The 14859-nt window shown below is 34.5% G+C and overlaps 2 protein-coding genes across 3 annotated transcripts in view; one reads left to right on the top strand and one right to left on the bottom strand.

Annotated features, from left to right (window-relative positions):
• The first annotated feature begins 4465 nt into the window (after positions 1-4465).
• Positions 4466-7015, top strand: LOC125668070 (cholecystokinin receptor type A-like). Its single transcript, XM_048901831.2, has one exon. The coding sequence runs from the start codon at positions 4889-4891 to the stop codon at positions 6044-6046; it is 1158 nt and encodes a 385-aa protein (XP_048757788.1). The 5' UTR covers positions 4466-4888; the 3' UTR covers positions 6047-7015.
• The window catches only part of LOC125668073 (uncharacterized protein C4orf45 homolog), a 22229-nt gene continuing 13605 nt past the window's right edge, over positions 6236-14859 (bottom strand). For both annotated transcript variants that reach the window (XM_048901833.2, XM_048901834.2), the window contains exon 6: positions 6236-6484. The gene's annotated coding sequence lies outside the window, so the exon portion shown is untranslated. The remainder of the gene's footprint in view (positions 6485-14859) is intronic.

Genomic DNA, 14859 nt, shown 5'->3' with positions numbered 1-14859 from the left:
CATACTAACTTCATCATACATATTAACTTCATCATACATACTAACTTCTTCCTATATTCTAACGTCATCATACATACTAACTTCATCATTCATACTAACGTCATCATACATACTATCTTCATCTTACATACTATCTTCATCATACATACTAACGTCATCATACATACTAACGTCATCATACATACTAACGTCATCATACATACTAACGTCATCATACATACTAACTTCATCTTACATACTACATACTACAACTTCATCATACATACTAACGTCATCATACATACTAACGTCATCATACATACTAACTTCATCTTACATACTAACTTCATCATACATACTATCTTCATCATACATACTAACTTCTTCCTATATTCTAACGTCATCATACATACTAACTTCATCATTCATACTAACGTCATCATACATACTATCTTCATCTTACATACTATCTTCATCATACATACTAACGTCATCATACATACTAACTCCATCATACATACTATCTTCATCTTACATACTATCTTCATCATACATACTAACGTCATCATACACACTAACTTCATCTTACATACTATCTTCATCATACATATTAACGTCATCATACATACTAACTTCATCTTACATATTAACGTCATCATACATACTATCTTCATCATACATACTAACTTCATCATTCATACTAACTTCATCATACATACTAACTTCATCATACATACTAACTTCATCATACATACTTCATCATTCATACTAACTTCATCATACATACTAACTTCATCATACATACTAACTTCATCATACATACTAACTTCATCATACATATTAACGTCATCATACATACTATCTTCATCATACAAATGAACTTCATCATACATATTAACGTCATCATACATACTATCTTCATCATACAAACGAACTTCATCATACATACAAACTTCATCATAAATACTAACTACATCACATACTAACTTCATCATAGATATTGACTTCATAAGATTTACGAACTTCATCATACATACTAACTTCATCATACATACTAACTTCAACATACATACTAACTTCTTCCTATATTCTAACGTCATCATACATACTAACTTCATCATTCATACTAACTCCATCATACATACTAACGTCATCATACATACTAACGTCATCATACACACTAACTTCATCATACATACTATCTTCATCATACATATTAACGTCATCATACATACTAACTTCATCATACATACAAACTTCATCATACATACTAACTTCATCATACATACTAACTCCATCATACATACTACAACTTCATCATACATACTATCTTCATCATACATATTAACTTCATCATACATACTAACGTCATCATACATACTAACGTCATCATACACACTAACTTCATCATACATACTAACGTCATCATACATACTAACGTCATCATACACACTAACTTCATCATACATACTATCTTCATCATACATATTAACGTCATCATACACACTAACTTCATCATACATACTATCTTCATCATACATATTAACGTCATCATACATACAAACTTCATCATACATACTAACTCCATCATACATACTACAACTTCATCATACATACTAACGTCATCATACACACTAACTTCATCATACATACTATCTTCATCATACATATTAACGTCATCATACATACTATCTTCATCATACATACAAACTTCATCATAAATACTAACTACATCACATACTAACTTCATCATAGATATTGACTTCATCATAAATACTAACTTCATCATACATACTATCTTCATCATACATATTAACGTCATCATACATACTATCTTCATCATACATACTAACTTCATCATACATACTAACGTCATCATACATACTATCTTCATCATACATATTAACGTCATCATACATACTATCTTCATCATACATACAAACTTCATCATAAATACTAACTACATCACATACTAACTTCATCATAGATATTGACTTCATCAGATTTGCTAACTTCATCATACATACTATCTTCATCGTACGCAGCATACAAAACGCCATCATTGACATTCAGCACTCCTATCACTTTCATTTTTCAGGGAAAGAGGTTGTAAAGCGTGTCATCTGCAGAGTGCTCTAAACAGCTATGAAAACTCTTTTTTCTCCATCACATATTCTAAATTCAGATCAAGATTTTTCTATTAGTGTTGATAGTATCTCTAACGGAAGTTTGCATGCAATAAATCAATGTCGATAATGCTCTTTTAGCTGAATTACCATATTGCATTAAGTCTGTCGCTACACTTGGTGTGAAACTTTATTTTGGAAATGGAATCTTAAAACATTCACTTATTGAAGAATTGAGTGTGCTTTTCTATACGGATATATTTACATTCACTGTGTGATTTCCGCTTAATGTCTATTGAAGTCCATTGCTTGTCATTGGCAAAGTTCTATGAAGACATATTTTGTTTCTATCTAGTTAGATCCGGTTTTTAGTGTCGTCTGTTCGCGTGTGAATATCCACATTCCACGAACTCTGCGACCTATGAAATTGTTGGGTTTTTTTTTCACCTTTTATTTGAATGAGTGAAATAGATAACGCTTGCCTATATTATATGATGGTTTATTTATTTATTTGCGTTTATAGTTTGTCCTTCCTGGACTATCTCTCTCTACAATCGTTCAAATATGGATATATCATTACCAAATATAGAAACAAGTCAAGGTCAGGCGATTTTCAGCTTTTACTTCTAAGGAATCTATACTTACATTCACTGAATCTTTTCTCGTATATTTCTTTTGAAATGGACATTGCTTTCATCATACATTGAATACATGTTTGTTGCAAACTAGTTCGATCCAGTTTTCCAGTACCACCTGTCTGCATAATCATTACCAAATATGGAGGGTGCGTTAACGTAACAAATGGGTTAACCATATGATATTTTAGAACTCAATTTTAGTTTATATTGTTAGGGAATGCATAAAAATATAAATATAAACAACTAATGTCTTTCTTTGTTGTTTCATTGTGTGAAGGTACATGTAGCAATCATTGCATCAAAACTTGGCATAACCCGCTGGGTTATGCATTTTTTCTGCAATGCTAGCTACCTTCATCACCCAATGAAACAACAAAGAAAGCATTTTATTGTTTAAACAGATCAATATTATTCATATTTTAATTACTTGAAAGTATTTAGATGTTTTAAAAATGCAGGAAAATATAAGTAATAAAATGCTTTTCTTTGGTAACTGATGTCTTTTGTACACACCATGGAATTAAAATTGTTCAGCATAAACTAAGGAACGAACGTTGAATACTGTTGTTATTCACCCACTCAACACTTTCTTTGGCTTGTTTTAACGGGACATAAAAATCGCAAACATTGCAGAAAACATTGCATATGCTTTTGTTTTGCTACGTTTGCGACCTTCATATCTCGTTTAACAAACCTATATGAAAGCATCTTATTGCTTAAATATCAACTCTTTAGGGGAGGAATCAGAAGAGAGAGAGAGAGAGAGAGAGAGAGAGAGAGAGAGAGAGAGAGAGAGAGTAGCAGTACCCGTTATGAAAATTTGGTTTGCAAACCCTACTGATACATGATGCATTAATATAACTGTATTGTGTATTCAAAAATTTGGCGAGGTCAAACAAACTAGAATATACATGTAAATGTAAATATGCTAAATTGCTATATTTTCATAACGTTGCTACTTTAGGCTTGCTATTGGTTCTGAAAAAAGTCAATAACGTGAAGTATTGAATTACCATATCTAAAAAGCATTTTCATGTAAAAGTGATACCTTAATCGCAACCTAGATTGTTTTAACTGTGGTCAATGTTGGTTCTACTCATCGTAAACAACTATAGTGGACATCTACTGTAAAATTACCTTTTTTCGTGGGTACGATTTTTTTGTGGTCTGAAGAAGCATCATGTCTTTGTGGCAGTACACTCTCTCCTGATTGTGAAAATTCAAACAAAAACAACGAAAATTACACCCGCACGAAAATCCAAACAACAAAAAAACAAAAACAAACCAACGAAAATTACACCCACACGAAAATTCAATGATTCCACAGTCTTAGAAATTTACTAAAAATCCGACAGAAGCACGCAATCAATAACCGGAGGGGGAAAGGTTCGTTCTACACGACATCTAGACCTTTGACTTTAGCCGTATGCCTTTTGTAAAAAAAAAAATAATCGCGATGATTCTCACCGGTCATATCATTTCCCCCAAAGCTAGATTAATTGAAAGCAAAAGCATTGCATCTCCCAGTTTTATAACAACGATCACTTATCATTCCCTCCCTCGTGAATCGGATGGATTAACTTTCGTATCCAGAGATGAAAAGAAATTTAAAAAGCACAGTGAATTTGGATATGTTTTGGCGTTTAAATGCTATAGAACATATATACGATGAGTAAGCAAGCATTGAATAAATTCTATTTTCTTAAAGATTTTTATAGGTCGTATAATGTTTGAAAAAATGGGCAATGTGCATATGTTCATGTGTTAGAGGTAAATGTCAATTACACGATGTCTGTCATTATAGCTAATAAAAATCCCGTGTAACATTTCTGTTAGGTTACGACTCCTCGGTGGCATTATACAATACTAGATCTGCGAATACCTCATCTGTGTATATAGAGGAAAATATAACCATTTGTCATTTTGATGGAGAAGATTTGAGGCGCTCCTTGCTTCGATGAACACGGCAACATGAAAACAAATATTTCATTGAATGGATGTAAGGAAGTTAATAAATGCCTCTTTCAATCTGCGTACCTCTAGTGGCTAATGCTTGGTTTTTAAAGAGGGATTCATAAAACGAGTGTTCTTGCTATTTGAATGTAACAAGATATCGAATCTTCTGATTTTTTAAAAATCGACAGTATGGCGAACATTACGTGGGCCTTAAACCAGCAATATGCAGAAACTGTTCTTCCAAACACAGTGCTCCTGGCCCTGGGAATGGCGGTGGGGGCCATGGGAAACATTACCGTCATCACGCTGTACATGTCGAGGATACGAGATAAGAAAGGAGACCGGTACTTCATCCCAGTTCTGGCCTTCATTGATTGTCTGGGCTGTGTGGCTAACGGATCTTTCTACACTACAGACAACCTGTTTCTTTTTGCATACCCCAGTGACATTCTTTGCCGTATTCTTATGTTCCTTCTGACGTTTGCGTCCGGATTCTCCGCGCACATCCTTCTGGTGATCGCCTTACAACGATACCTACTCATCTGTCGACCATTTGGCAAACAGCTGACCCTGTACCGGAGAAGGTTATCTCTGGGGATAATCACCGTGGCTTGCCTCGGGTACGCCTCGCCGCTGTTAGGGATCGGCGGCATCCGACATGGCAACTCCACGTTTCTAAATCAAACGTTTGAAAGCCACACGTGCGTGTTGTCGGTAGAGACATCTTCAGGGACACTGTTGTTCTTTGGGTTGATAGCTTTAATTACCGTGGCGAACATTTTGGTAACCGGAGGATTGTTCATACCGATTACGAGAGCCATATACAGAACGTTTTCGTTCCAGAAAAAGACGATACACTGCGAAAGGAAATACAAACAGGACGCTATCAGCCAAGACACCCAGATCGCTCATATACAAATCCAAGAAACAGACGTCAACCAACAGCAGCAGAAACAGACGTCTGAAATACAGAGAAAGCTCTCCTCGGGGAAGGACGTGGTGGGGTCTCCGAGTACAAACAAGTGGGAGTCCAAGAAAGAGAGGGTCAAGGCCAAGATAAACCTGATGTTTATGATCATTATTTTGGTGTACATACTGTCATATATCCCCACTCTGGTTATTCTGATCCTGACATACACTCTAAGTGGATTTACTTATTTGGAATTATCGACTGCGGGAATTAATCTGTGGTTGTTTTGTGCGCGATTTCTGCTGCTGAACCACGTGGTCAATCCATTTATCTATGGCTATTTTGACGTTAAGTTACGGGCAGAGTTCACCAAAATTTGTTGTGGTTTTGTGAAAAGGAAATCAGATTTTTCTGTGGATAGTCAAACCGTGTCTTAATTGTTTCAGCAGTACTTAGGAAAAGAATGCGGTCGATTAATGCTAACGAATGCATGTATTTACATTTTAATCGGTGTTACCAGCAGATTTTCTGGTACTGTTTCACTTCATAGTTAACATGGTCATTTGGTATTTATTCGATATTTCATATAGTTTAACAAGAGGAATAAAGAAAAGCGAAACAAAATATTTGGAAAATATAAAACAACTTTATTTTTAAAATGCATGTAAATACATAAATATAAATTATGACTAAAAAGCAATGACAAAAAAACACATTTGTAGTAAAAGCGTAACTAGCAACATTCGATGTGAATAACAATTTACAAAATTTAAAAAACAACAACATTAAGGTCTCGTGCAAGGTAAGGACTTCTAATACTGTAGCGGTGTGTGAGCTCCGTATTGCACAGCCCGGGGAAAACTGGCGGGCGGATCCTGAAATGTACAAAATCAGATTCAAATCTCTCAGCGACATGGAGTTCACATGACCGAGGTATATTTATCATTATTTTATGCATGTAAGTCACGTGCATCATAAAAAACACGATAACAAACACGCTCCCTCTTAACTGGCAGCTGTGATTGACGGGGACGTCCAGTTAATATATTTCTTCCTTTCACGTTTTGTAATTATTCCGATTTTTCTATTCAAAAGTTCACGTGACTAAACACCGATTTGGGAATAGATCGCAAAAGTAATATTTGGAGTATTTTAAATTTGATACTTTCATAATCAATGTAGTTCAATATAGTGATATTACTAATGTTTTACGAAAACGAACATGTCTCAACCTCGTGAATTAGGAGCAGGTCGGTGTCTAAATTATTTGTTTTTATTCACGCTTTTCCTTGGTGTTCACTTTTCAGTGACACTACTGTGTAGTTGGTGCTATTTGTAGAATTAACTATTTCAAATGTAGACAATTCTAGGATCTAAAGGACTGAATATTAAATATACATAAAATCTACAGACATTAATAATTCATACCGCTGGCGTTTTATCTCTCAATATCACTTTTACTACGTGTGCAATCATTCTTGATAGTAAAGTCTTATCTAGTTATCTATATATGATCACATATCATTCTTCTGAGATTTTTTTTTTAAATGCTGTGTGAGCAACTCAGCGATGAATTAATTTCTTAATTTGTTGCTGTTGTCAATATCTTGCCTCAGCCAAATGTTCTGATCAAACCGTTATCGTTGTTTGTCGTCGTCGGCATCGTTTCTAAACTTTTTACATTTTCATCTTCATTTCAAGAATCACAGGACCAATTTCAACCAAATTTGGTATAGACTATCCTTAGGTGAAGCAAATTCAAGTTCGTTCAAATGAAGGACCATCTCCCTAATAAAACAAAAATAGGATGGGGTTATCTAAATTCTTTCCAAGAACCACTGGGCCAGAAAAGATGAAACTTATAAGAAATCATTAAGCTTCAAATTCCAAATCCTGCCGCCCAGGGGTAGGGTGTGGTTACCATTGGGGATTAACGTTTTACATGGGGATGAATAAGAAATATCTTTTCTTCTCAACATCAGGGCATTCATAGATTATATCAATATGCAAGCATCCTCAGGTAGTGTGATAATGGATATGGTGGGTAGGGTGAAATCACAATGGGGAAACAAAGTTTTATATGGGAATATATAAGGGAAGTTTAAAAAAAATCATTAGGGCCATGATTAGTCATATGAAAATACAAGCATCGTCAGGAAGCGCAGATTCAAATTTTATCGATATGTGTCCCCGGAGGTAAACTGGAGCCACAATTAGAGATATGAAAGATCAAAGTTTTATATGGAAAGCGGTCCACAGGCCTTATCGGTCACCTGAGTATTAGCTAAAAGTATAACTAGCCCCAAGGGCTATGCAATCTACAAATTATTTTCCTATTCTGCATATCTAAGCTAAATTTGTAAATAATAACACTTAACAACAGTTTAAAACAAGATGTATTCTTAAAACTTAAATGCTCTCGAAGTGCCTGTAACATTACCACTATATGACTAATTTGGACCCGTCGTGGAGTCAAAATTCTGTGGTTGCGAAATTCACAATATTGGTACATCCTTTTCTGCTTTTCCTAAATATGCATTTAGTTTTTATATTGAATCATCAAACTTAAAGACTTTCAAATGATAAAGACAATAATCATTATAATAATATTGGCCCCATCCTGGAATCAAAACCTCTACCCTTGGGAACATGAACTTACAATTTTGGTAAAGGACTATCTACTACTTTTAAATATCTATTTAGTTTCAATTTAGTATCACAGTCACTTGCATTAAAGATGATATTATTTAAATGTTCTACACATATACAATATATATATATCAAATTTCTGGAGGTAAGAAACTGTATCCCGGGGACCATGAAATTTAATATTTTGGTAAAGGCTTCCCTGCTCTATATGACAATGCACTTAGGTTTTCTTACAAATGTGCAGTTGTAGAGAACAAGATTAGTGAATATAGGTCAATGTATGACTGTTTTTAGTCTTTTTACCCCACCCATAAGACCCGGGGGGGGGGGGACCCCGAAATTTACAACTTATGGCATCCTTGTCCCAAAGATGCTGCATACCAAATTTGAAAAAAAAATGGAATGGCAGTTAGAACATTACATTATACATCCCTTTGGCCCCTTTCTGAAGTCGGTACCTTTCCCCAGGGATAATGAAATTTACAATTTTGGTAGAGGCCTTTCTGCTCTACATGACTATGCATCTAGTTTTCCTGGCGGATATGCTGTTCTAGAGAAGATTTTTTAAGATCAATACATTTTAGCAGTTTTGGCGCAACAAGTATCCGGGGGTGCAGAACTCCTGAAATTTACAATTTCTGTCACCCTTGTTTCAAAGATGCTTCATATCATCTGACATGGTAGTTATCAAGGAGTTCGAATTATTTGATTTAATCACAATTTTGGATTTTATCCAGATGTTACGGACGACCGACAACGGCGGACGCTGACCAATTGCAATAGGTCACCTGAGTGTATACAGGGTTTAAACATATTCTCATGAACAGCTATGATTACACATGTAGTCATGTTGATAGACTAGCATCCACAGCTGATGCAGATTTCAGTTTAACCCATATCATAACCTGAAAGGTAGAGTGGGGGACACTAGGAGATCTAATTTTTACATGGTAATACAGTAAAAACTACCTAATCCGACACCTGTGCAATCCGTTTCACCGGGCATTCCGACCCTTTTTTCATTCTCAATTTCATTGTTTATTCTGCGTATTCCGACAAAACATAATTCCCAGTACATGTCAAATTAGAAAGGTTTCACTATATATGAGATATATCAAAGACAAATCTTAAGAGCAACAGGACTTGATCAGTCATATCTAAACTCCTCGAATACTGCATAAACCATGACCCCTAGGAAGATGGGTCCAAATAGGGGGACTAAGGACCAGGATTAGTCATAATAATTTGAAAGCATCTTCACGTTCAAGTTTGATGAAATAAATTCCCCAGGGGTAGGTTTGGACTACATTACGGTTAAGAAGTTTCAAATGGGAAAATACGGGGAGAAAATATCAAACCATCTCAAGAACAGGGTACTGAGCAGCATGCAATCATCCTTAGATAGTGCAGATTCAAGTTTGTTTGAATCATGGATACGGGAGAAGCTACAACAGGGATAAAAAAAAATTACGTAGGAATAAATACACGTATCATCAAACCAACAGCCATGATTTGTCATATCAATATGCAAGCATTGAATTCCAATGTACTGCGGATTCGTATTTGATTAAATCATGGCACCATAAATAAAGATTCGGAGTTTTACATTAGAAAACATGTTGAAAGTTTTTAAAAGATTCTTTAAAAGAGTTACAAGGTCACGTCAAATCATAATATTTTAATTCTTATTGTATTCTAGTCTTTGATAAGTCAAATTCAAATTCGGGAATGCAAGTTATTTATGTATAGGCTAATATGATTTGGTATGGGGACACACTCCCTTGACGACCAGCAGTCGGAACTACTTTCAGTGACGGATGTAAGGGGGGCGCAGCTGGCGCCACCCCCCACCCCTAAAATTTTCAAATTTAAGGTAAATCGTGGTATATTGTTTAGAAAAATGTACTAACCCATAAAAGAAGCAATAATTTCATCCACTCCCGGAGAAATGAATAACAAAATCTTCTTTTTTTTCTCCCCCCCCCCCCCAGTTTTAACAACATTTATTCAGGTATATAGTCAGGCTTTTACAAAACCCTTACAACCCAACCTTACCAGGGGGTACAGGGTTTTAAGAATTCTAACTCTTTCGCTCACACATTCACACGGACAGACATTCATACTAAACGAAGGCTAGAAGTAAAGAAAGTAGAAAAAATTGACAATGTACTCTGGCTGAGTTCATAAATATCATACTATAATAATTAACAATCAGATATATGATGTAATACCAAGGTTGTTATTTAAAAAATACTACTTTAAACACACTTGAATATACATTTACTTCACCTCGTACATGTACGAAGAAAAAGAAAAATTATAACAAATGTATATAGTATTAAAAAAGCATTTTAGGATATTTTTGTTTTAACATAATTTCCGTTATACTTGAGCTAATGTTTCAAATAATTTCCATTTCTTTTCAAACTGATCTGTACAGTTATATTTACTTGCAATTTGTTTTTCCACTCTGTATACATTAGTCCAAGTGGCTTTAAATTTACTCAATGACAAATAATCTCCTGTACATTTGGAACAGTATATATAATGTTTCAAATGGTAAATTACAAAGTTTACCATTTTAATTTTCGAACATCCAAGGATAAAAGTCTTCTTATCAGTTATAATATTGAATGAAAAGGTTTCAGTAAACCAACATTGCACATTTCTTTAAAAACTACTGACTTTTTCACAACCATACATGTGTTCCAATGATTCTCTCTCCTCTAAACAAAAAGTACATAAATCGCTGTCTGATTTCTCAATCATTTTCAAAAAAGTGTTTGTAGTTAAAATTCTATGATTTACTCGATATTGTAGCCATTGTAATTTACTATCTTTTGTGTTCATAAAAACATCCTTATGAATTCCTCTCCATTCTTCACTAGATATTTCAAATTGTTTATCCCATTTTTTTTTTTTTTTTTTTTTTTTTTTTTTGGTCCAGTTGGTTTTTCTTTGCTAGAATTCAATATTTTGTAAATTTTTCTATTGTTGGTTTTATTATCTAGTAAAGGTAAAATGTGTAAGGGAATAATTGGTTCTTGTTCTTTAATCCGATGATCAATATTAAAATCTTTCATCATTTTCTTTACTGCTTGTGTTACTCCAAAAAATTAGTTTTAATATCAAATATTGTTTTGAATTGAGCATCTTTTGTTTTCTTGAAATACTGTATTGGGAGAACTTAATTTTTTCCTAAAACCCTTAAAATTTGCGTCATTTTTATTAATTTCACATTATAAAAAATGATAGAAAATAGTACAAATGACTAAATAGGAGATACATTTCAAGCTCTATAAAACCTGTAAAATCCAAGAGCTTCCGGGGGCTTTGCCTCCTGGGCCCTCACAGCGGCCCCCAGACCCCCTGCCTCATAAAGTGCCCCCCCCCCCCCCCCGTAACCACAATTCCTGGATTCGTCCCTGACTTTTCTTTCTTAAATTGATTTTTTTTTTTACATTGCAGCACTTTTGGGCCTTCTATGGAATAGAAAGTCAACGTGTTAAATAAGTTACTTCGGTTTAATACACAGGTTGTTTTCTTGATGTCAAGCAAGAAGTGTAGAATCTTGTACGCAAATCATTGTTGTAAAAAAATCAATACATTTTCTGTATGATGCAAGGTGAAGATGTTCGAATAATAGATTAAAACAAAGACATATTCAAATTAACATTGGTCTGTTCAATTGAAATACATTTTTCAGTAGTAAGGGTGAATTACTTGATCCGCCTCTAGGCCTCTCATACCATTAAAAAAAATATTTTTAAAAGATTTGATACAATTCATCATAATGACGTCATCTCACATTGACTTGTGGAGGTCATTTCCTTATTAGCGACAATTTTGCATGCAGTGGTAGGTTTTAATGTAGTAGAAACTTTCATAAAATTAGAATCCGTAAATAATTGCATTTTCTGATATTTGATGAGTGTCAAAGGCAAAACAATGCAATTTCCCGTATTTTCTCAATATCTATCGGAGCGACTTCAAAATCGATCTTTAAAGGGCAATGAAATATGCATTGCATGCATAGCCTACACATATTCTCTGTTCTGAAGTTCATAGCAAACTTCACCTTCAATAACTACGTTTACAATTTTGATGAATAGGCTTCGTAGAGCTAAAATGGCTGCCTTCACAGCTCGACGCTCCGTTGTGGTTGCTAAGTGAATCATTGCGCGGCGCAAGTAATTTGTATTTTTCAGTATTTAAACCAAAGTTGAAACACTATTGTCTTTTTGCATTAAATAATTTTTTTGATTTTGGAGCATATTATATAGTATAACTTGGTTTGGGTCAGTTTACGCCTCGGTCATTCCTATGTACATTCACTGAATCTTTTCTCTTATATTTCTTTTGATATTGACATTGCTTTCATCATAGACAATGAATTATACGTGTTTATTGCAAACTAGTTCGATCCGCTTTTTAAGTACCACCTGTCCGTGTAATCATAACCAAATATGGAGCGTCGTCAAGGTCAAAGGTTACATTGGCTGTAACAAAGAGAACATTTTATTGTTTAAATTAATATGCAAACATTCCCAAACTATGGATTCGATTTTTTGTTTCAAATTATGGACGCTGTGATTAGGGTGCAGCTAAAATAGGGGAGGAGATTAGATTATTTCAAACAAAACTGAATTATTAGCAATATCACAAAAATTGCCCCCCCCCCCCCCCCCCCCCAACGAATTTGAATTGCACTTCAGTTACCTAGAATCTATACCTAAAAAATTGACATAACCTACACGAAATTTACTTATTTTGTAACAAGTGTTATTAAAGCAAGGTCTTTAAATTGATTACTCCTTGTGCTCGGTATACCAGTTTTATTTCAATTGAGTAAAATTGAAACCCTGTCATTAATTCTCATATAATCTGATAAACAGTCAAGATAAAATCGTAAAAGAAGTCCTTAGTACGTCTATAAAAACATACTTTTGAATCATTTTAAAAAATAATTTCGGCCACCGAATGTAAAATTTCCACAAGTTAGCCTTCAGGGTCACTTAAAACGCTACACATTTTTACAATAAATGACGCATAGCATACTGTCACAGCATACAAAACTTTTCACATAAGATAATGTGTAACAATCACAACTTGTCAACAATACTTATAGCAACAAAAACAAATGTTAGCAATTCAAAAATAATAAATATACAAACTGAATACCAAACAGAGCAAAATAAGGTTTCCCTTGATTGAGTTGACTGAGTGAAATATTGACATTTCCTGAATTCTGTTGGTAACTACAGTATTCACTAACATTTCAGAGTCCGCTACATTTGTAAAGCAGGAGTTGTCAGAAGACAGAACGGTTGAGTCTACTTACCCTATCCTTCTTGGTTCAAAAGATACATCAAGGTTTAAGTTTTTAATAAGTAGGTCAAAGTCTAAGTTCACTAGGTCAAACATCTCTGTACCAAATGAAAGGTCTGGTCATGAGAAATCTACGAATGAAATACCATAGCCCCATCCCCTTGGTCCAAAAATAAACAATGTTAACGTTTTTCTATTAATGTATCACATCGCCGCCGCCGCGGGACACCGGGGTCCAGGCCTGGGGTCAATTACATTGTACATAGCAATGTAATGTATTACATTACCATTACTTAGAAACGTTAACATTATCATTACTCCTATTTTGAAATGTAATACATTACATTACACATTACTTGAGAGTGCATTACATTACACATTACATATTGATATTAAAAATATGGCAGAAAAAAATAACTCTATTTATTAAATATATATAGTGAACATTTAAAGAACACAAAATATTCATCAATGTTAGGAAACGCATTAAAGTGTTGACTTACTATACCCTAGGTATTAGAACTAAAATATTGTTCATTAAATACTGTTAACTCTTAATGACAATATAAATGAAGTTGATCTTTTTGTTCATAAGTCTAAAAGTCTATCACAAATGTAATAAATTAATCTAAACCTCTAAAATATCATCAAATATTTGAAGTAATGTAAACGTAATGGAGTGTAATGTGCACTACAGGATATTTTCTACATATAGCACATTACATTACCATTACTTGAATGCAGAAATGGCCCATTACACATTACACCCCCATTGGCTGTCATTACATTACCATAACCCCAGGCCTGTCGTTCCGTGAGGATCCGGGTTAGAATAGGTCCTCAGTACCCCTTGCTTGTCGTAAGAGTCGACTAAATGGGGCGGTCCTTCAGATGAGACCACAAAAACCGAGGTCCCGTGTCACAGCAAGTGTGGCACGATAAAGACCCTTCCCTGCTCAATGACCATAAGTGCGGAGTATACATGTATGCCTAAATTTTGTTGCCCTTCACCGGCAATGGTGACATCTCCATATGAGTGAAATATTCTCGAGGGACATTAAACATAATACAATCAATCAATCAACCCCAGGCCCGCCGGGGTCATGACAATAGCTCCCCAGACATTCGTCCTGGCAAGCTAAAAGGTTGTGGAAATATGGAACAAGCCTAGCCACTTATTATAATCAGCAAAGAGTTTTCCTGAGTAAAGTATATCATTCAACTCCCCATACTCATAACTCTTAAGCAGGTTTGATTACAACAAATCCAGGGT

This window comes from Ostrea edulis, chromosome 4 (genome assembly GCF_947568905.1).
Source record: "Ostrea edulis chromosome 4, xbOstEdul1.1, whole genome shotgun sequence".
Lineage (NCBI taxonomy): Eukaryota > Metazoa > Mollusca > Bivalvia > Ostreida > Ostreidae > Ostrea > Ostrea edulis.
This window is presented reverse-complemented; position numbering and strand designations above follow the sequence as displayed.

What these genes read in the sequence shown, in the direction of transcription:
- LOC125668070 (XM_048901831.2), top strand. Translation starts at nt 4,889, where the DNA reads ATGGCGAACATTACGTGGGCCTTAAACCAGCAATATGCAGAAACTGTT.